This window comes from Malus domestica, chromosome 10 (assembly GCF_042453785.1).
Source record: "Malus domestica chromosome 10, GDT2T_hap1".
NCBI lineage: Eukaryota > Viridiplantae > Streptophyta > Magnoliopsida > Rosales > Rosaceae > Malus > Malus domestica.
In genome coordinates, this window is record NC_091670.1 from 37994131 (window position 1) to 38015962 (window position 21832).

Consider the following 21832-nt stretch of genomic DNA (forward strand, 5'->3'; position numbering starts at 1 on the left):
ATTGAACCCTTTCTAGTGATTGGGGCGAGAGTTCCATCAGCAGTGGATATATTAGTTTTGGTGGAAGGCTCTAATTTGTGGACCTGTCTAGAATCGAGAGTCATGATTTATAGCACCGGAATCAATTATCCATGCATAATTATTAGCAATATTATTATTACTTGTTGTGCCTGCTAAAATAGAGTCTTGATCGACATTATACAGAGGTTCCTCAATAATACCAGCATCTTCAGTTGGTTGATGACATGAATTTCATTTTCTGGAATCCACGTATGATCCCATCATTCTGGATAGCCCACAGTCTCATAGCAACGAGATTTGGAGTGGCCAGGTTTGCCACAATGATCACATGTTCGGTGAGGATGATTTCGAGTTGCCAGTGCAACAACATCGGGTTGCGTTTCGATGAATTTCTCTCGTCTTCCATGGTGACAAATTTTTCGAAGGAGTTCAGTTAGGATTTTGAACTTTGAGAGCAGCGACGACAGAGAGCAATGACGTAGGTTGTCGGTGGAAGTCGGCTGAACGGCGGCTTGACGACAAGTTTTTATTTTTCTTTTCTAATTTCTAACCTAGGCTCGTGATACCAACTTAAAATTCGTGAATGCTTCAATATTATTTTTCTCACTAAGAGGATATGTGTGTGTGTAGGCCCTTATGGAAAGGGATTTCTATTTTTTGAAAAAAAAAAAGGGGGATTAGTTGTGGAATTCACTCCACATCAACTTTCAATGATCTGAACCTACTTTGTACGTCTTGATTCATAGATTATCTTTGCAAAAATTCAATTCAATCCGAAACCATTTGCCTATTTAATTATCACGATGAAATTTCATTATTTCTTATAGAACAAAGTGTTTGTTAATTTCTTTAAACTTATTTAGATGTCTTAAATATTTGCACTTGGCTAATATTTTGTAAGGATGATCTATGAGGTGTACTTTAAAAAATAGACGGTTTGGATTATTGAAATTTGATGTAATATGAGCCCCACAACTAATCTTCAATGTTTTAGAAAAAGGAAGATCCTTTCTCTTAAAGGATTTCGTTTCCTTTGAATGATGCAGCCATATACTTTCGAATATTCCGAAGTGATCATATGTAAGTTGCCAACCGATCGCATCGGATATTGTCAAACTGTAGGCAATGATAATGCTGTGGCAAAATTGTGTAATAAAACTTTTCTGAGCACATGCATTCATTTTCGACATGACCTCTCTCCCAAGATATAGTTTGGCCTCTCCAAGGAAATAAGGCAAAATATATCAAGCGCTAACACAAAAGGCCAGTTTGGCCACTCCAAACTTGGGAAGAAAAAAAAGGTTCAGGGAGTTCACACAATTACACCAAACTCTTTGAGGTTGTGTGGGTTTTGACCTTATAATAGTTGAGCAAAATGTGTCATGAAGAAGTCTTTCTAACTTCATTTTTTGTTTTGAAGAAAAAGTTAGTGTTTGGAAAGATTGGTCAAAGAATATGACAACTACTTATTCGTAAAGGCAAATTTTATGGAATTTTGCCATTTTTATTTTAATATTCATATTTTTACCCAATAAAAAGGTGAATTTTTGCCCCAAATCATTTTAGTTTTGACGATGACTGTGACTTTGAGTTGTGACAAAAGACAACAGAAATTGGTATTGACCTTAATCAAGCCAATAGATCCAAATATTATTAGAGATTTAATTAGAAAGTAAGTTGATAATTGAAAGGAATGAGAAAAAAGCCAAACTTAATGAATTAATCATCAAGTGTGAGAACTTAACCTAGTTGATTGGATATTATAGGTTGAATAGACAAACTGGTTAGACATGGGTTTGCAAATAAGTTTTTTTTCTTATTTACTATTGCAAATAAGTTAAGACAACTATACATTTCATCATGAGAACCAAAATAAAACACGAACTATAATATAATAGGATGGGAGATGTAAAATTCGCATTGTTTGAGTTTATACTAATGGTGATTAATTCAAGATCATTGTATAACCACTACAGATAAATCTGATAAGTCTCTTCAAGTACTCTTATAGGTTCAGGTCTAAATACACCTGTCTACATACATCTCTTGTGCACATGTATTTCAAATTCTTCTTAATTTTGTAATTCAGGTGGAGGATTGTTGAAAAATTAAATTGTAATTTATTTAATGGTATTATAATATTAGATGAAAAATGGGTTGAAAGAGCTAATTTACATGAAAACTTGGTGTTATTCAATAATTAGTTATCAGGTTATAACTCTACTTACTAGTAGTTTTTCTATCCCTTGTCTAACACAGCACATGCAGGTAGCGCCAATGCACATATGTAAGAATTAGCGGGACAAAGTTCACGGTAGGGGTGGTAAATCAACTTATTGAGTTGTTAGGTACCTGTTAAGACCCGTTTAATTCGATATCACCATAATATAAAGTGAGATTGGTAGTGGTGATAATGGTGAAATTAAGGTGAAATCAAACTAAAATGGATCTTAGTAAGTGACATTTTACCATAATGGTGGAAAGGAGTTGAGCCCTTGCATGACTGTGTGGATTTGAATCCGTCGGTGGCTATAATAATCTAACAAAATCTATTGTTTCATTAAAAAAAAACATAAAAAAAAAAAACTAATATGGATCTCAATGGGTTAACAACCCAATAGATTAATTTGCTACCGTTAGTTGACAGTGGTAAAGATATTTTATAAATTCAACATCAACTCGACGTAAACTGAATAATGAATTACAAGGCTAGGCTACAGAGGGTGACAACCCTAGACTCCTTAGGAAAATACTAAAAGTACAATAATAAATGGAAATATTACAACATTTTCCTAATTAAGTAAATAATTAACAACTAAGAGAAGATATGAGAAGATAAACAGTGCTAATTGCGGAAATAATCCAAAAGTTGACCTAGGGCTAATATGACCCTCTTGTGATCTTGTTTATTGATAGACGCGTGAGATGCTTCTGTGCATCACGTAGCAACTCCAAACCCTTCATAATCTCTTGATATTGTTCTCACTATCACAATTTATGACCTAGGGCTTTGATTTTACTGCATTGAGTTTTAACTAGTCCAGTAAGTTCGTTCACGCACGCATCCGAAATCAAGCAAGCAGTGGTTCTCTTGAGTCATCATCTCCAGACATTTTGCTATAGTAGGAGTACAGAACCAACTGGACAAACCCTAAAATTGTACCGAGACCGTTTGGGATCTGCATGAAAAATAATAAATACAAGTTAATAAGTTATATAAGTGTGATGTTGTTGCTGTTTAGGGTGATAATATAACTGCTGAAATTCGTCCAAGGAAAAAGAATACTTACATAGACAAAAGGGTCGCCCTGCAACGCTCCGTATGCACAGAAAGAGAAACTCACCAAGAAAGTTGCAAGAGAAAGATTAAATGGCATGAACTCAACACTTCTTGTTTTGATCACCAAATTCTGAAAAAGGGTATATGTGAAACGAAATCAGCGAGAAGAAATTTCACAATCTGAAAGCAATCTGAGTGAGAATTATTCCACACGAACTTACGATGATAAACAACGGCGAAGCATACACTGAAACTACTGAAAAAGCACATAGATATCCAACGAACAGTTCCCTCTCATGGGCTACAAGTCTTAAGCTCACAAGTACAACAGCCGCAAAAAGAACAGAAACTGCTGCGAGCAATCCCGATATCCTCAGCTGCAATGAACATTTTGAAGAACAACACGTAGTCAGTCATGCAGAGTTGTAAAAGGGACTTGATCTTAAGAAGAGTAGGTAGATTTTGGGATTTATAATTACCTTAATTGATTTTTCGGCGTAAGTAATGAAAATGATCAAGTAGACTAACTGGAAAACAGCTCCGATTGAATTGACTGTAGCCACCATTATAATACCACTCTTCACTATAGGCAGGCCATACCATGTGCATATCAAGCAATTTAAAAGACCATATATGTAAGGCAATCCTGAGAATTGTTCTGTTGACTTGTTTGTGATAATTCTTTTAAATGTTGGCCTGAAAGAACATAAAAGATTCAAAAGTGAGTGGGAAGTGCATAAATCATTGGGGTAAGCGAAAATTTTAATGAATTCCCTTTTTTAAAGGATGCTAGTGAGACTAAATTTTAGAAATTAAAAGATATGGAAGTTGATAATTAGTTTATTACTTGAGTATTGATAAACGTGCTCATTCTTATTGATAACACATCATTTAGTTTGTAAATTTTGTCTCCTTAGTATTACCCTTTTTTTTAAAACTTACATTGGTGACACATACAACGAAATTGCACAGATATTGCCTGCAGTTGACAGAGATGGGTGTTAGAATGTTTCTTGCATATCTAATCATTTTTGGGTCAAACTTGCATATCTCCCCGATCACTCTTGTTATACATACTTTCATTGATCAGCCAAAGGTTTTTTTTTTTTTTGTTTTTTTTTTTGTATTTTTATATATATATTTTTTTACCAATAATATACTTTAATTTTCATACAAGAAGTTGAACAATGATTATATTTTCACAGGTAATTTTTTGTCAAAGTATAAAAGTTTCCAAAAAGTAGAATAAATGGTTTTAACTTGTAAAACAATTCTTTCGTATAATTAAGGACAATAAAAGTTTCAATTTGGTTGCTAGTTGTAAGGCCTTGATCAATGGTGATAGATGCCAGATTATTCAACATATTTTTAGGGAAGGAAAATTTGCGCCTGATAAACTTGCTGAGATTGGTTTGGATTTGGGTTTAGCCTGACTATTGTAGCAAAAAAAGAACTCCTATCATATGACAGTTATATACAGTAAATAAAACAAATAATTGACATATTATACATACTAGCTTTAAAAATTATTATCACATCGGATTAGCTCTAATCCGCAACGGTACTATGATATGAAGTCATTAAAAAAATTCATGCATGGTTGTGCTTCATGAACCAGAAACCTGTATTTAAAGCATATGAATGCATAGAAGAAGTTCTAAGCAAATATATATATATATATATATATATAAAGATGCATTGTGTAAAAATGAAGAAGGTATACCAGCAATGCCGGCTGCAGTACTGAACCATAGATAAACAGAAGACAATCCAATTGGCAACATATCGAACTATCGATTATCAAAACTTCTGCTTAAGAAAATGTATGTATTCACCAAGCAGAAGCTTTCTCTCTCTTTTCTATTGTAGCTGTGGACATTAACAATCCAAAGGGGAAGCTATTTATAGATGTATTTCTTGTTACATATAACAGGGAGTATGTGTTATTTACCACCAACTTTTTTTAATATTTTTTATGTGTTCATTTATGGTTTGTGTTTGTGTTTTTACAACTGACAGGATGTTTATAAAGATGATATTTTGCAACAGCCAATATACCCGCAAAAAAGGGACGTCACGTACTAAACAGGGCAAACTACTACAACTGTGAATCAAACTCGTACAAATCAATCTTTTGTGAAGCTAATGATATCCAACTACATGCTAAACTTAAATATTTATGGAAAAGATAATTCCATTTTTAGGTTTTTACTTTTATTGTTTGTGCTATAGATAGAGAGAAAGTGTGTGAGAGATAGGATGGATAGATAGTCTTAAAGAAGGGTGGAGGAATAATGGTGGAAGAAGAGTGAAAGAAATTTATATGGTATATATTCCCTTCATTTCTTCTTCCTCCCTCAATCATTATTCGTTCATATTTTCGCCCTTATATTTTCTCTACGTCTCTAATTCAAATAAATAATAATAAATAAAATGGGACCTATAAAAATTGGAAACCGATTGTTCTCAATGCATGTTACTGCAAATTATACTGAACTTTGCAATCATTAGTTCTTTCACTGCCCTTTGGCAGAACTTTCGTCACTTAAAATGATTGGTTCTTTCCACCTTGCAGCCACACATAAGCACAATATGGAGAAATTTGTTAGTGTCTCGGGAGTATAATCCACTGCATCAAGTAATTGAAAATTTTCATTTTTAAGTATCCAATTACTTGTATTATGACACTTGATGTATGAGTTGTGTTCCCGGCACACTACTGAAAACTTTCTTCACAACATGCACGTGTGTTTTGGTTTATCAGACTCATATTTGTTCCATCTTCAGCCGCCTTACAGCTTAGTAGTGAGTGGTAGCACAACCCCGACCACGTACTGGCACCTTACTCGAGATTCTTTCTACATATATGGAGACGCGAGTGATACAACTAGGAAATGTCAATCATCGTTGGTTCAGATCTTTATAGAATTTTCAGAGCCAACGGAAACTTCTAGTAGTGTTGCCTATTGGCTGCTTGTCACTTGCATACAAATGTATGCCTTGCGGTGACTGTGCCCTCATGCATTTTATCTATTTTAATTCTGAACGTTTGAGATTTTAAATTGAATAATGTTAGGAAGATGCAAATTTTAAATTAAAATTTGCAAATCAAATTATGTAGATGTTGATAATTGAATTATTAGTTAAGTGTTAATTAACGTGCTTCTTTCCTATTGATGACACATCATTTCGTTTGTAAATTTAATTTAAATTTTGATTTCCCCTAACATTACCCTTTTAAATTAAACATCCGAAAGAATATTGGAATATGCAGAAGTGTTCTTTTATGGTCGGCAAACATTGAGTAGGACAACAAACTACAGTACATGTGATCTTCATCAAATTTTTATCTCCAATGTACACTTCATCAAGTCTTCAAAATGGATCTTTCATACCTAATTCGTCCTGGAGTTGGTCCCTGAACATATTTTACATGAGAGAATAAGTGTCGGCTGGTTAAATAGAAAAAGTTGAAAGAGGGTTGACCAGGTTACCTGTGCAACCACTTGCATAAAATGATAATTAACCTTCTATGTTAAGAGTGTTATTATCCGACCCATGTTGGTTCCGCTATGATGCAAAGGTCGCCATTTCTTATAAGAGCGGCACGCCACATGTACTACCTATTTTCATCTTCACAAAATAAACTATATTTCTATAACAATCACCAAAATAGATTGGAAAATGATATTTGTTCTCCTTACACTCATCTCATTTTCTCTGATTGTAAAACTGAATAAATTAAAAGAGAACTATAAAATATAAATGAAGTGATGCAAAAGGAAGAAAAAAAAAACAAGAGTGCAAAAATTCATTTATCATAAGAATCTGAAATGCTCATAAAAATTTCTTAGTGAAAGTTCAGATTAAGGAAGGGTCCAAAGGAGTATAAGTGTGCTCGTTATCGATCATGGCTTGATCGAAATCTTTATAGGATCCATCATGTTCAAGATTTAAATTTTTTTTTTTTTTTTATGAAATATAAGGATCTATTATTTCCTATAATTTCTCATATGAATTTAAGATGCTCGTAAAATTTTCAAGGTGCAAGCTAAGATTAATGAAGGGTCCAAAGGATGAGAATTTTTTTTAGTAAGCCGGGAAAAAGGCGCGATACACCAAATGCAATAATAATTGGTTGAATTTTTATTTTATTTTATTTCCAACCAATGTATTTCTACACTTTGTGTACTGGGCTATGTTCACGAGTGTACTCGTCATTGATCATGGTTTGATTTGAAATCAATCATGAATGATAGGATCCACCATTTGAGGATTTTTTTTTTCTTCATTTATTTTATACACTAGAAGGATCAATTATTTCATTTAATTTCAATTATTGCTTCTCTTTGGCGTTCTTATTTGCACCTCTCACATGTTTCAATTCTAGCTAGTTTTGTTGTTTTTGTAAAAACCTATGATTTCATATTTATATTAAACGAATATTGCATATGTGGTGAATCATTGCATCGGACATGAACATACACATGGACACAACAAAGCAATGATGCAGGTTTCATTCGGCCATGCTTCCTCGGCATGTTTTACTTGTTGGCATCGATCCCATGTTCTTATTTCATCCTTTGTTTAAGACAAGACATATGATTTTCATTAACAATTGGCTATCGAACAATATAGCAAAGGTGTATAATGTTGTCGTTCATGTGCTTGTTTCTTACCATTAATTAAACTAATAAAGTTAATTAATTTAGAGAATTGTTATTGGCATTCCAAAAATATCATTTTGCACTCCAAAAGTTCTATGATTAGAATTTTTTTTTATAGTTTTGAGAAGTGCAAAATAAGATTATTTTTTGGAAAAATTAGTATTCGGTCCCTAGTTTTCACTGTTCATTGACTAGGACCTTATTAGTTCTCAAATTTTGATTCAAGTCCCTAGCATTAATGTGATTATGAATTTACATGTTTATTATACAATTTTTTAATATAAAAATTAGTAATTAATTTAGGGTTTAATACTCACACCTCTATTAAACTTCTAATTAATTTTCAATTCAAATATTTCTAAAATAATAAAAAATTAAATTAAATTAAGTTTGTACCTATTAGTTTTTTTTTATATATATAAAAAGATTCTCAATTTTTTTAATCTTAAATGTACCCATTCTCAAATATATCAATTTGTTATATGTAAAATGTAACCTTTTTTAAATATAAAATCCATTCAAATTTTTTAATCTATGTTTAAACTTATATGAGTACCTTCTTTTTCGTTGATTTGAGAATGTATCCATGTTTTGGTTAATGTACCCATACATATATGTACACACACACACAATATAATAGAGAGTATAATTTATATTTTATTATTTTTAATCCCATAAATTATGGGTTTTATTTAAAATCTCATTAATATAAACAATTACAAATTTCAATTTTTAGTTTTTAATTAAAAAAATATAGTAACTTACATTATTACATTAATGTCAGAGACCTCAATCAAAAACTAAAAACTAACAAGGTTTCAATCAAATAATATTGATAGCTAGGGACCGCATCTAAAGTGTCCCTTATTTTTTTTTATGCTAATAATAGTTTTCTTAATTTATTGTACTTTATTTCATAAAACTAAGAGCAAAAATTTAGCAATGCTTTTGAGTTGTAGGCCTTGTTTTATTTTGAATTTCAATTTCGCCATGAGTTCTTAAAAAATTTGTAGCAATATTCTCCTTTCCGACCCCCCCCCCCCCTCCTTCTGAACGTTAGTCAAATTGAGCGTAGTTTTGTTCATTTTGTGAACTATTGCATGTTAAGTTTTTATTACTAATTGTATTTTTTTCTTTCTCATATCTCAATTATAGAGTTTCAAGTATTTACTAATTCTCTTTGTGAAGTTAGCATTTTATTGATGCATATGCTCTTAAAAGTTGGTCAAGTGCATTACATGTAAGAAATTAACAGAAAAATGAAAGAGTTATTATTGGCACTCCAACTAAGTAATTACACATTTCTCACTAATGAATTAGATGAGGAAGAGAAGAGATGGGTACATGATAATTTTGTTTAGTTCTATTAAAATGAATTATTCCCACACAAGTGATTTCAAACACATTCTCATGCGACATTATTTTTTATTTTTTGCCATTAAATGGAATAAATCAAACGAGAGTCAAGGACTCAAGATACATAAATAAAGTAATTCAATGTGCAGAAAGAGAAAATGAGTACGTGAAAATCATTTTCTAATATAAAATACAATTTTTTAATCTTTTGGGAGTTGAAAACACCGGGTGATTGCTCTTGGGTACGGAGGAAGATACTCAAACTTAGAAGCATAGCCGTGGGAAGATCAAGTACCTAGTAGGAGACGGCTCAACCATTTAACTATGGTATGACAATTGGAAGCCTGGATTTGCTCTATCAAAAAAATAGTTGGAGATGCCAGATGTTTATCGGATGTGCTCGCGTTGTGTCAATAAAGATAGCTAAGTTCGATTACCGCTAGAGGGCTTGCTCTGCCACACAATCGATGAAGACTCAAACCAAACTCGCTTTGGGCACAAGTACGCGAGAACCTGACTTTGTGGGATCAGATCAGATCAGATGAGGGGTCTAGAAGAGGGGCAAGCACTACTCTCTAAGGGTCTTTTAGAACTATTATAGCAGGTATCCAGGAAGGTGCTAACATTTTTTTGTATCACATTTTTAGCTCCAGTGTAATGTGGTATACAAAACACGGTAAAAGTGTAATGTTTTTTTTAAAATAAAACTAATGAAAAGAGCTTAAAAACTTTGAGTTTTAATAAAAAGGACAAAAAGATGTTGTCAGTGAATAGTACCAGGAGTAACTTTTTAGAGTAAAAATATAATTTTCGTTAAAAGTGAACAGTACAGAAATGTTTCGTCAAAACTTAATTTTTTTTTTTAAGGAAAACTAATGAAAAGGGCTTGCAAACTTTGAGTTTTAACGATAAGGACAAAATAAAGGGTAAAGTGAATAGTATCAGGATTGACTTTTTAGTGTAAAAATATGATTTTTTGTTAAAGTAAACAGTACCCGGAGCTTTTCGTTAAAGTTTTTTTTTTTTAATCAATAATGCGCATTACAGGCTGCTGGTATCTATTTGGACTACAACATTGGGCTGCTATTCAAATATTCAATAAATCTGGGCTACAATATTGGGCTGCTATACCATTTTTGTATTGGTCAACAACGCTGACCTTTGCCATTTAAAATACTAAAACAGAAAACTCCTCCCCCGCCAAACACAACATTTCCCGTAAGGTTTCCCGCCATGTTCTTTTTCCTAACCCTTGGTCTTCCCAATAAACCCTCCCTCTCTCTCTAATTAGTAGATGAAGCCATTTTGAACAGATCATAGCGTGCGACATTGAGAAGAAAGAAGATGGGGATTCAAGGGCTACTGCCGCTACTTAAATCGATAATGGCGCCAATCCACATTAAGGACTTGGAGGGCACCTGCGTGGCGGTGGATACCTACTCTTGGCTTCACAAAGGCGCCTTGTCCTGCAGCAAAGACCTCTGCAAAGGCATACCCACCTCCAGGTTTCTCATTTTTTTCATCGCATTTGTCGGATTGGGATTTTGGGTTTTTGTTTGCTGGTCGTTCTGACATGAATTAGCTGCAAATTTCGATGCTTTTACGAAAATGTGATGATGGGTTCTTCTTGTTTTGACCATTTTGATGCAAATTCGATGATGGGTCGTCTTGGTTCGAGCATTCCGATGTGTTTTTTCATGAATAATGATCGGTCTTTTGCGGAGCTGTTTCTGGTGTTCAGTAGATGAAATTATTGTTATTTGTGTTTCACCAATTTTAAGAATTTGAGATAAAAGAACCAGAATTTGGCAGTGAGCTTATAGGAAAGGACAAAATGGGTTTTTAAAGTGATCCCTTTCCCTCTTTTGCTTTCAGATTACTTGCATTTGTTGGGTGCTTTTCACCATTACGGTATTATCTCACTTTTTCAGTCATTGTTCTCGCTTCTAAGTAAATTGACAAAAAAACACTAATTTTGGTAAATCAACTACTTATTGAACAGTATGTACACGAAGAATTGAAATCACTTCCGTCCTATGAAGTTCACTGATAAGAAGCTACCTGCATTTTCTTTGTAGTCAGTGATTTTATGGATCCAAAAGTACTAATTTCAAAAAGTAGGATTCAAAGATGAAATAATTTATTATCTCAAAGCTTCTTTGAAGTTTAGCGCGGTTGATTATATAAGTAGATTTTCTGTTATATATGATTCGTTTGCATTTCATTCCCATTTTAGGCACATTGACTATTGTATGCATCGAGTAAACCTGCTGCGGCATTATGGTGTTAAACCCATTCTTGTATTTGATGGCGGACTTCTACCAATGAAGATTGAACAGGAGAACAAACGTGGAAGGTATGGTGGCATCTCTTTTATTCTAATTCAACTTGGTTGTAATCCATATTATATTTGCTCTTTGTTTTGGAGTAGGTTGCATAAATCCTTGATGACATTTAATTTTTCAATAGTGTCAGATATGTAACGAATTGACTAATTAATATTAGCTTAGGTTTGATCCACTATTTAGGATGTCTAAATCCTTGATAAACTTTTGAATGCTTATGCTGATGGATGTTTGGACACCCTTAGAGATAAACTGAAACCATTAGTGCATAAGTTTGTGTTTGTAGCCAATGGATTATATGGGCAGATATATCCAACTCAACCTCTTAATATTTTTTCTTTCGCTTCCCTTGTATGGGGATTGGATTTCTCAACTCAAACCTTTCATTAAAAGACCACCCTGTCTATGTCATTTCTACTACATTTGGCAAGCTTCCGATCTTTAACGCATGATTGGTTTGTCTCTGCAACATGAGGCTGAGCTACTGATCCTTCTCTTCTAACCTTATTAATTGATAGATCTAATACATAAGAGACTGGTGTTTGCCTCTTAAGGTTTATGTGTGGTTCATGGATAACTCAATTTAGGAACTGTTTTGTGTTCTCCTTACACAGGGCGAGAAAGGAAAATCTTGCACGTGCCATTGAGCATGAGTCCAACGGAAATTCTGCTGCTGCTTATGATTGCTACCAAAAAGCTGTTGACATTTCACCTTCAATTGCACGTGAGCTAATCCAGGTAAAAAAGTCGCTTTTGGGTTAAAGATCACTAGCTACTTAGAGTATCAGATCTTCGTAGGGATTTATGTTTATCGTTAGCTCTACAGAATTTTATCTCCTCTCTTGTTGATACTGTTGCTCCTTGAAGGTGTTAAAGCAAGAGAATGTATGTTATGTGGTGGCTCCTTACGAGGCAGATGCTCAAATGACGTTCTTGGCTGTCAGCAAGCAGGTAGAAGCCGTAATCACCGAGGACTCAGATCTGATACCATTCGGATGCCCCAGGGTTAGCTATCTGTATAGCACAGACCACTTTTCTTTTCTTTACTATTAGAAATTTCTCTGTGTGATATGATAATTCTTTTTGTAATCCAGATTATCTTTAAAATGGATAAATTTGGGCAAGGAGTTGAGTTTCAGTATTCCATGCTACATCGGAACAAGGACTTGAGTTTTTCTGGATTCACAAAACAGATGCTTCTGGAGATGTGTATTCTGAGTGGTTGTGACTATTTACAGTCGTTGCCTGGAATGGGACTGAAAAGGGCACACGCCCTCATAAAAAAGTTCACAAGTTATGATAAGGTGAAGTTTATTATTCATCCATTCTTTAAATTTCGGAAAACAGACCGGCATCATTTGAATAATTTTGTTTTAAAGTAACTGTAACTGATGACTGTCCGATTTCAGGTAATTAAGCACCTAAAGTACAGTACTGCTTCAGTTCCTCCCCTATATGAAGAATCATTCAAGAAGGCAATATTGACCTTCCAGCATCAACGGGTTTATGATCCCGTTTCTCAAGATATTGTATACTTGTCTGAAATGTCTGATCATGTTGTGGATGATTTTGACTTCTTAGGACCATATCCTTTATACTATTCATCTCAGTCAACCATCTTATTACTTTCTTTTATTGTTTCATTACTTCCATCTATTCTTTTCAATGCATAAGATTACGCCTTAACCTGAAATACATCGATATCACAGCATATAGCTAAAGGTATAGCAGAAGGTGATATTGATCCATTTACTAAAATGCCATTCCAGGTATCCTCTGTGCGATTTCCATAAGGTTTTTTTTTTTTCCGATTGATTTTCTTCAATTGTCTGTGTGTTAGTTTAGTCGTAATGAGACTAAAGTAGGTTTTCTTCTTTTCTCTTTGCGGGATCAGGAAATGAACGTTAGTGCCGACAGAACTTACCAACCTAAAAATGTCAATCTTGGAAGGATAAATAAAAGGCTGGATTTGCCTGTGCAGAATAACCTCCTGACTAAATATTTTTGTATCCTTTGAATCCCTTTTTTCTTAAGCTTGATTAGATTATCTAGGTTTTAATTCAGTATATTGTGCTAAAGAATCAGTATAAAAATAATGTTCACAGTATTGCATTTTTGTAGCTTATATTGTGCTTGGGCTCAAGTTCTGCAGTTTTTCTTTGACAACTAAAGGCTTTGCCTCTCTTGAAGCAAAGAGAAAATTCACGGCTCCACGGAACTCACCTGATTCTCCAAGTCCGGTTGATGACTCTTCTCTCAGTCCCAATGAAATTGCCTCTGCGGATGATGTTTCGTATAAAACAAACTGCTCAGAGTCATCCCTTGTTAACTCTGACAACATGGGAAATGAACCTCCCAGTGATTCAGTGAGTTTCATAAATGGGTGTGATATGATAATTGTTATTCGAAGATCACTTATTAATCAACTGTCGTTACTCCTTATAAATTATCTTGTCTTTTCTAGGATCACTTATTAATCAACTGTCGTTACACTTCATAATTTATCTGTCTTTTCTAGGTAGAAGATGAATTCGACACTGATGTCCCTGATTCAATAGAATCTCAAAATCATGGTAAGGATATAGTTTCCCCCTTGATAACTTCATGGATCCATTTTTAGTTTTCTGGTTACTAGTAGTTACAACTCACTTGAATTTGTGTTCCTGACATTGAAAGACATGGTGCGCGTGAGACGAAGTCCAGAAAATACATTGTTGCAATTGCCCAGACATTCTATCCATAAGCCTTGTGTAACGCTGCATAGGGAGCGTGAATGTAAGAATGCCCCAGACACAGTTGAGGGTGGTAAGACAAGAACGGAGCACAGAAAGGTCATTGTTAGGAGTTCTTATTTCAAGGATAAGTCAATCAGTGAACACAATCAGGAAAAGCGATTGCTGAAGGATGATCTTGCTATTGATATGCACAAGGATGCAGTTCCTGAGAGTACTCATTTTGAGAACAGCTATTTTAATGGAAAAGTCGCTAAAAGGAGAACCTCCCCACATGACAATGTTCAAGTGGTAGGTGTTTTTCTCTCCTCTGATTTTATGCTTAGAATGTTTTTGTTTATGATTATTTTTCTTATAAAAACACTATTGTTTAACTGCTTCAGGAGAATGTGAAACCCAAACCACTGTGTATCAGTGCGTCCCTTCCTGATGATGGTAAGTGTTAGTCGAAACTCAAAAAAATAGTTGAGCACCCTAATTTCGAAATCAAGTTATTCGATATGCTTTTTATTAACTGTTCAAGATAAGCTTCTCTTGTTCACTTACAGATCCATGCTAATGCCAAGCTTATTAATATTATAACGTATTGAATCTTTCATCAGAGCAAATATTTTGTTTTGTTTCTTCAATGTAGGTCCCTGTGCATCTAGCCTGAACAAGGCAGTTACAGACACAAATGAAGAAGGAAAATTCGCATCCAATATTTCCCATTTAGGCCGTTATTCAGATATAGCAGAGAAATCAGTGGAAAATTTTGTATCAGTAATATCATCATTTAGATTTTCCTCGTCTGGTTCTCGTGCAAGTGGTCTTCGTGCTCCTTTGAAAGATGTCCAAAACACCAGTACCAATAGGTAATCCCTGTTGTGTATGGACGATCCAATCTTAATGTTCATTGCGCTAAAATGAATGACTTGATCTTTGTTTATTGCAGACCAACTGTTGTTGACTTCAGCAAATTTGAATATATACCAAGTATTCAGAAAACTTCCGCAGCATCACGCAAACGCTGTTTTAGACCTGTTTAAGCAAAACAGTGAGGCTGTGAGCATCCATGTGATCCATTTTTCAGTTATAGTAATTGCTCTGAAGACAATTTTTCCAGGTGAGTGGGGAGGGATTTTCAACTTGGCTTTCGTTTGTTTATCTGCAATTTTGTTATGTGGTAGCAATCACAGATTCTTCGAATGCTAATTTTGGACTTGCGGGTGCATTAGGTTAATCTTCCATCAGCGTCGTTCTTCGTTGTTTGTTGTTTGTTGTTCTTGTAATGTCATTTATAAGCTCTTTCGGATTGAATGGAATACAATTATACACAATGTTGTAACTGTTGTTCACAATGTTGCAATATTGATTCGTTAAACTTGTTATAGCTACATACCTTCAAAAGTTGTATTATTTTTTGGCTAATTTTGTGCAAACATTCTGAAGATATTGACCGCATAAATCGAAATTTTTTCCAAAGCAATCAATTAAATATATCTTGGGAGCAGCCTCTCTATAAATGGGGGTAAGGCTAGCCAACATTCACCTCTCCCAGACCCTGCGTAAAGCGGGAGCATTGTGCATTGGGTACGACCTTTTAATCAATTAAATATATCTTCATATAAACTGATTCCCCCGTTGATCAAAACACAAGCTCTGAACAATTAACAACTTTTCCAAGGCTTTTATTGGACCACAGTTAATCAGCTAATAATCTGAAAAGAACCCTAGCAGTTAACATAGCACCGGCAGCCATGAAGTTTCACCTTATCAGGCCGCCCCAAGTGCGGCTTATCAACCATCTGCAGCCATAAGGGTTTTGATGGCGGCTCAGGCTCACTGACTGGCGCAATTGGCGTTGGGTACTGGCCAACTGAAAATTGGAGCCTCTTTGGTCGCTCTGGGCCAGCTCCCACAATTGGCACTCCATCTTGGCACACGGGACGGTCCCTGTGACTAGTCAGCAGCCACCGAGCCATGCAATGTCTATGATAAAGGTGTGAGCAGGGCAAGCAAAGAATTAGCTTTTGATCGTGACGATCATCCAAGCTATCACTTATGTCAGAAAAATTCTCCAAACAAATAGCACAAGACATCTTCTGTTCCGTAGCGGGCAAGCTATCAAGTCTCACTTGCTTCAGACCAAGAATCAACAGTTTAAATGATCGCAGAGTGACATCGTGTATGACCACATCAATAAGCAGGTTGGGGACAGCCTCTTGATCAATCACCTTGAATATTTTCGCAATTATAGGTGGCTGCTCATTGCCCGGGACATCCAAATAAAAAGAAAGAGCAGCAGCAATATCTTCTGTCTGTCGTTCCCTTTCGTCTAATGTCCTGATCTCGGAGAAATTGGTATTGTACGGAAAAAATCTGTCAGTTAAAAGGATAGGCTCTTCATAAGTAACGTCTCTCTGATCGGAACAACATCATCTTCATGTGTACTGTTAATATTAATCCAACCGGTTACTACGAAGTACCAAATCCTCAACAGAAGCCGGTCACCCTTTCTTATGTCGGGATCCTCTTCGAAGGGTTCGCTCGTGCCAAGCATCGCTGACAATGTACTGAGTTCTCTTGGAATTTGACATGCTCACTACGACTTCATTGGAATAATCAAATTCCAAGAAAAACTCTTACTGTCAAGAATTCTGGAATATAATTGACAAAAAGGGAATACGATACAATACAAGAGTATGTGTTTGGGCCCAAAATAGCAGTTTGGGCCGAGGGAGGAATCACTCTCGGCCCGGGAAGCCGTACGGCGAAAGGGTCATGGAGCGTTCAGCTCATGGGCTTCCAAGCCTAGGTCGGTTAAATCAGAATGCAAGTCGAGTCCTAATACAATAGGGACTCTCGACGAGATCAGTAAAACTAGAAAGCGAATCCGGCTCAGTTAAGGACTAGATTCGTAGTCCTAGCAGAGATAGGACTGATCGAGGTAATGTTAATCCGGAGAAGGAAACCTAGTTCGAATAGATTGGAATTCGGGCTCGGTGTTCTGCTACTATAAATACAACACATTCACACAAATCAGGGGCTGCAAATCAATACAAAATTGCCCTGCGCAAACTCTCACAACTTGTGATTTTTCTTTTTCCTTTTTCGCTGACACATCTTCCGTTGGCATCAACAGCACTGTGGAAGCAACCGGTGATATCTTAAGTCGGCATAGATAGCTCTGTCACCATAGAGTCAGTCGGTCTCGCAGTATCTTCCGTTGGCATCAACAGCACTGCGGCGAGAACGATTGATTACCTATCCAAGTCTCGGTCGAGAAGGGTTTCTAAATCCTTATTGGTCGAGGTCATCTCATCAGCCTTCTCGGCGAAGTGAGGTGTTACAGTTATTACGTTCGGCACATTGAAAGCCGAATTTGATATTGAACTTCGTAAGAATAGTAACCTTGTCTTCAGGTTCGAGAGCCCAAGAGGCCGAGACGTGTTCCTTTCTCGGCCGCAATCGCAAGACGCAGAAGTCAGTAGGGCGACCCAACGCAACATCAACAAATTTACTCCTCGGCCGAGCTCGGCCGACGAGTTGGCACGCCCCGCATTCACCGAAGGACGTAGTTAGCTCATTAATTACTCGACCTGCGCGCCACGTAGGCTTTGTAGTTTCTAGGGTCAACATTTTGGCACGCCCGGTGGGACCCAGTGCTAAACTACGAAGTTCATGCCAATTGAAACACGATCGATAAAAAAGAAAACCACTATGGGAAAGTCGACAGCCGATTTGCCGAATCAAAGCACGGGACAAAGTGTGCCACAGGCGCAGAATCCCCTTAGCGCCGTGACACCTGAGTCCACGAGTGCGACCCGCCGAGAGAGAGAAGTTAATCTCGGCAGTCAACTCCGCGGTCCAGAAATCCCTAACAGGAACACCTGCATTCTCACTGAAGGGATAGTAGAAGAGTGTGACGAGGATGGTGGTGAAGGATCTGACCCACCGACAAGGTCGTTTCTTCGAAAGCGACTGGACGAGCAGTCTCGGTCAGTCGAGCAAACGTTTAGTCGAGGCATTGACAAGCTGTATGACGCGATACTCAGTTCCAATGATCGACAAACCAGGCTGCTCGAAATGCTGGTTAGTCAAGTTGGTGGCAGCAGGCCTTTCGATCTTCGCCAACATTGTTTACCAGGAAACAACCCGGTACCGATTGTACCGGCCGAGCCTATTCCTGCCCCGCTCAAACCAATTAACTTGGAGAAAGGGGGAGGGTCGAATAGTAGGTCAGACGGGACCGACCAGAGGGTCGAAGCAACACCTGTTGATATGACCGAAGTTCAGCGGATGATCGACTCGGCCATGAAAAAAGGGCCGAAGTTCCCCAAGTTTATTCATCCGTACCCGGCTTACGTGGAAACGTTTGGATACCCGAAGGGTTTCAACATCCCAGATTTTAGTCTTTTTGCCGGTGAATCGTCTCTGTCTTCGTTGGAGCACGTGGCTCGTTTCACCGCGCAGTGCGGAGATGTTAATAGTGATTTCCACAAGTTACGGCTGTTCAATTTTTCATTGACCGGCTCAGCATTTGCCTGGTACATCAATCTCCCGCCTAATTCCATCCAAAACTGGGAGGAGTTGGTCGAGAAGTTCCACGAGCAGTTTTATCGACCGGGGATAGAGATGTCAGTCTCTTCATTAGCACGGATGGCTCAAGCATCTGATGAGTCACCAATGGATTATCTTACCAGGTTCAAATCGGCTAGGAATTGGTGCCGAGTGCCTTTACCCGAAGTCGAATTTGTCAGGCTTGCTTTGAACGGCCTTGACGTCGAATACAAAAAGAAATTCTTGGGGGCAAATTTCCGGGATATGTACGAATTAGCCCAACATGTCGAGCAGTATGATTATTTGCTCCGCGAGGAAAAGACTTCGAAGACTCCAACTCGGGGAACGATTTACAAGAACCCTACTGTCAATTATGCATCAACCGAGGATGAGTGCGTTAGTGTGGATGCGGCTGAGATAGTGGTAGATAAGCCATATGTTTGCAAGGCATTGACTCAGGTTGATTCTAGAGAAGCCAAAAGTCGCTCGGCCACTGAAGGAACATCGAAACCATCAAAGGTTTATACTTTTGATATTACCAAGGCCGACGCAATTTTTGACCAACTGTTATCAGCAAGAATCATTAAGCTTCGGCCTGGTCATAACATTCCTAAGGCCGAAGAGCTTAAAGGAAAGGTGTATTGCAAATACCACAATTCGAGCAAACACACGACAAACAATTGCGTCGTATTTCGCGATAATGTCCAAAGCTGGATTGATAATGGCAAACTGAAGTTTCCCGAGAAGAGGATGAGTGTTGATACTGATCCGTTCCCCACGGCAACAGTAAATATGGTCGACGCGTACCTACCCAAGGACAAAGGGAAAGGCAAGGCTGAAGTGGTTGAGACACAACACCCGCGGAATCAGAATGTTCGGCCACGGTTCATGGCCGATTTTCGTTGAAACAAACCACATACGGCTTTAACGGGGCCCGCCATTGTCAAACCTATGATGGATTATAGCACCAATGAAGATAGTGGGACGGCGGTTTTGTGCAGGAAATGTAAAGCGAAGGTCGACAGTGAACCAGAGGAGAAGCCTTCTTCGCAACCCGTGGCCGTAACTCGGCAAAAGATAGCCGATGAAGGCCAACATCATGGGGTTTTTGGGAGGCTCGGTCCTAAAGTATGGATGGAAGAGACACCCCCGGTCAGGCGGTGCCTCGATTTTGATGCTTCATTCTATGACGATGATTACTATAAGCCTAATTCTAGCAGTTCAGGATCATCGCGGAGTCAAAAGACCTTCAAGCCTCCCGAGCCTAGAGATCAACGTTGGTATACATACCATTCTTCGAAGGGTGTCTACACCGCGTTGTCCAAATCTCAGAAACGCCGGCATCAACGGATAGATTGCATAGCTCGCCGACGAGCAGCCCAAGAAACTTCGGCCCCTAAGTGGCGGCCGAAGGATACAGTTGCCACTAACGAGGAGCGACCACCTCCAGCAATTATGACAGAGTTGGCTCAGGGGAAACGGCTGGTCGATCAAGATGTCGAGACCATGTTTGAAGAAGCTGATAAACGGATCAAACTTCTCATTCGACCAGGGGAAATGAAGGCACGTCTTGAACATTTCAGGCAAGAGGCCGAAAGCAAATTATCCCCGCCAGTTATACAAGAGCCTTTGGTCAAAATTCGACGGAATTTGCATCCCCCGTTCTTTGGGAAGTCTTTGGAGTATATGCGAGAATTTCATAAGAATCATTCGGCCAACGATCTGTATGGTTTGCCGAAGGCATGCCAGGACACCATCGATCTGATCCTGACTTGTCCGGATGCCGAGCGGATCATCCAGAAGACCTCAGATCCAGGATTGAAAGCAAGGTTCCAGCACATACGAGAAGCTCGTGTCTTTGGATTTGAAGTCGACCCGTACACCGATATCAATACAGCCGACCTTCCTTTCTTGCTGGAGGACCTTCAGTATTTACGATATCACTTTGAAGTATTTTTTGCGGTTTCTCTCTTCGGCCTTACGACCGATGAAATCGCACGTATTGCCCGTCTGGATGCTTATCTCGACACTAGGGATGCTCGGCTACACTACCAAGAGCAGGTTCAGGTTCTGACCCCAAGTTCATTATCAATCTCAACCTTACCTGAGGCGGTCACGCAGAACCAACAAGTCGTCGAAGCAGCTCCGCCGAGTGACGTCATTGAAGAGGGGACAGAAGAGTCTCGTTGTCCGACTCTGACGACAACTGAGTCCGTAGTCGCCGACCAACCGAACGAGGAGGGTCCTGACCAGATGGGCCCTTCAGTCCTGGATAATATGGAAATCAGTATGGTCCATGTGTTACCTGCCGATTTTCAGTCAAGCACGGCTCAACCAAATTTCCTTGATGGAGATGTGGTTGCCGAGGAACCCGGCCACGTTGATTTTGTATCGATTGCTGAAGGCGAGTCAACAGCGAAAGATGATAGTCTAAAGGCCGCTTTGGCCGAGTTGTTCCCTCGTTCATCGTCGGCCAAGCTTCACCATTTAAAGCCACTGTATGTGACGGCCCACATTGAGGGATATCCAGTTTCTAAAGTTTTTGTCGACTGTGGGGCTACCGTCAATATCATGCCTCTGAACATCATGAAGGCCTTACGCCGTTCGAATGACGAGCTTATTCCGTCAGGAATCATAATGAGTAGTTTCGTCGGCGACAAATCCCAAACCAAAGGGGTACTTCCGTTAACTGTCAATATTGCTGGTCGCACCCACATGACCGCCTTTTTCGTGGTTGATTCCAAAACTGAGTATAATGCACTGCTCGGCCGAGATTGGATCCATCAAACTAGCTGTATTCCTTTTTCGTTGTATCAAGTGCTTGTCTTTTGGGACGGCAAATCGGTCACTGTTCATCCGGCCGATAGCCAACCCTTCGAAGCTAACATG

The 21832-nt window shown here is 37.8% G+C and overlaps 2 protein-coding genes across 3 annotated transcripts; one reads left to right on the plus strand and one right to left on the minus strand.

Annotated features, from left to right (window-relative positions):
* Positions 1-2877: 2877 nt before the first annotated feature.
* LOC103446225 (bidirectional sugar transporter SWEET2a-like) lies at positions 2878-5197 on the minus strand. 2 transcript variants are annotated; one of them, XM_008385308.4, is made up of 6 exons: positions 5025-5197; positions 4244-4280; positions 3781-3997; positions 3523-3678; positions 3312-3431; positions 2878-3200 (listed from the first exon to the last, which is right to left on the minus strand). In XM_008385308.4, the coding sequence occupies exons 1-6, from the start codon at positions 5083-5085 to the stop codon at positions 3093-3095; spliced, it is 699 nt and encodes a 232-aa protein (XP_008383530.1). In that variant the 5' UTR covers positions 5086-5197; the 3' UTR covers positions 2878-3092. The 2 variants fall into 2 exon arrangements, with proteins under 2 accessions (XP_008383530.1, XP_008383531.1); XM_008385309.4 differs by lacking the exon at positions 4244-4280 and having other exon boundaries at positions 5025-5181.
* Positions 5198-10523: 5326 nt separating this feature from the next.
* On the plus strand, positions 10524-15777 carry LOC103422350 (exonuclease 1). The gene is made up of 14 exons (XM_008360400.4): positions 10524-10829; positions 11561-11680; positions 12284-12407; positions 12537-12674; positions 12764-12973; positions 13079-13254; positions 13366-13438; positions 13564-13675; positions 13842-14035; positions 14188-14242; positions 14346-14692; positions 14785-14836; positions 15036-15255; positions 15336-15777. Exons 1-14 carry the CDS (start codon positions 10669-10671, stop codon positions 15427-15429), a joined length of 2076 nt encoding a protein of 691 aa, XP_008358622.3. The 5' UTR covers positions 10524-10668; the 3' UTR covers positions 15430-15777.
* The last annotated feature ends 6055 nt before the right edge of the window (positions 15778-21832 follow it).

Excerpts from the sequence above, each read along its gene's own strand:
- LOC103446225 (XM_008385308.4), bottom strand. The coding sequence starts at position 5,085 with ATGTTGCCAATTGGATTGTCTTCTGTTTATCTATGGTTCAGTACTGCA. Across the intron at positions 3,679-3,780 it reads ACGCCGAAAAATCAATTAAG|CTGAGGATATCGGGATTGCT; the intron begins GTAATTATAAAT and ends TGTTCATTGCAG. Across the intron at positions 3,432-3,522 it reads CTTCGCCGTTGTTTATCATC|AATTTGGTGATCAAAACAAG; the intron begins GTAAGTTCGTGT and ends ACCCTTTTTCAG.
- LOC103422350 (XM_008360400.4), top strand. The coding sequence starts at position 10,669 with ATGGGGATTCAAGGGCTACTGCCGCTACTTAAATCGATAATGGCGCCA. Across the intron at positions 12,408-12,536 it reads TTGCACGTGAGCTAATCCAG|GTGTTAAAGCAAGAGAATGT; the intron begins GTAAAAAAGTCG and ends TGCTCCTTGAAG. Across the intron at positions 12,675-12,763 it reads TACCATTCGGATGCCCCAGG|ATTATCTTTAAAATGGATAA; the intron begins GTTAGCTATCTG and ends TTTGTAATCCAG.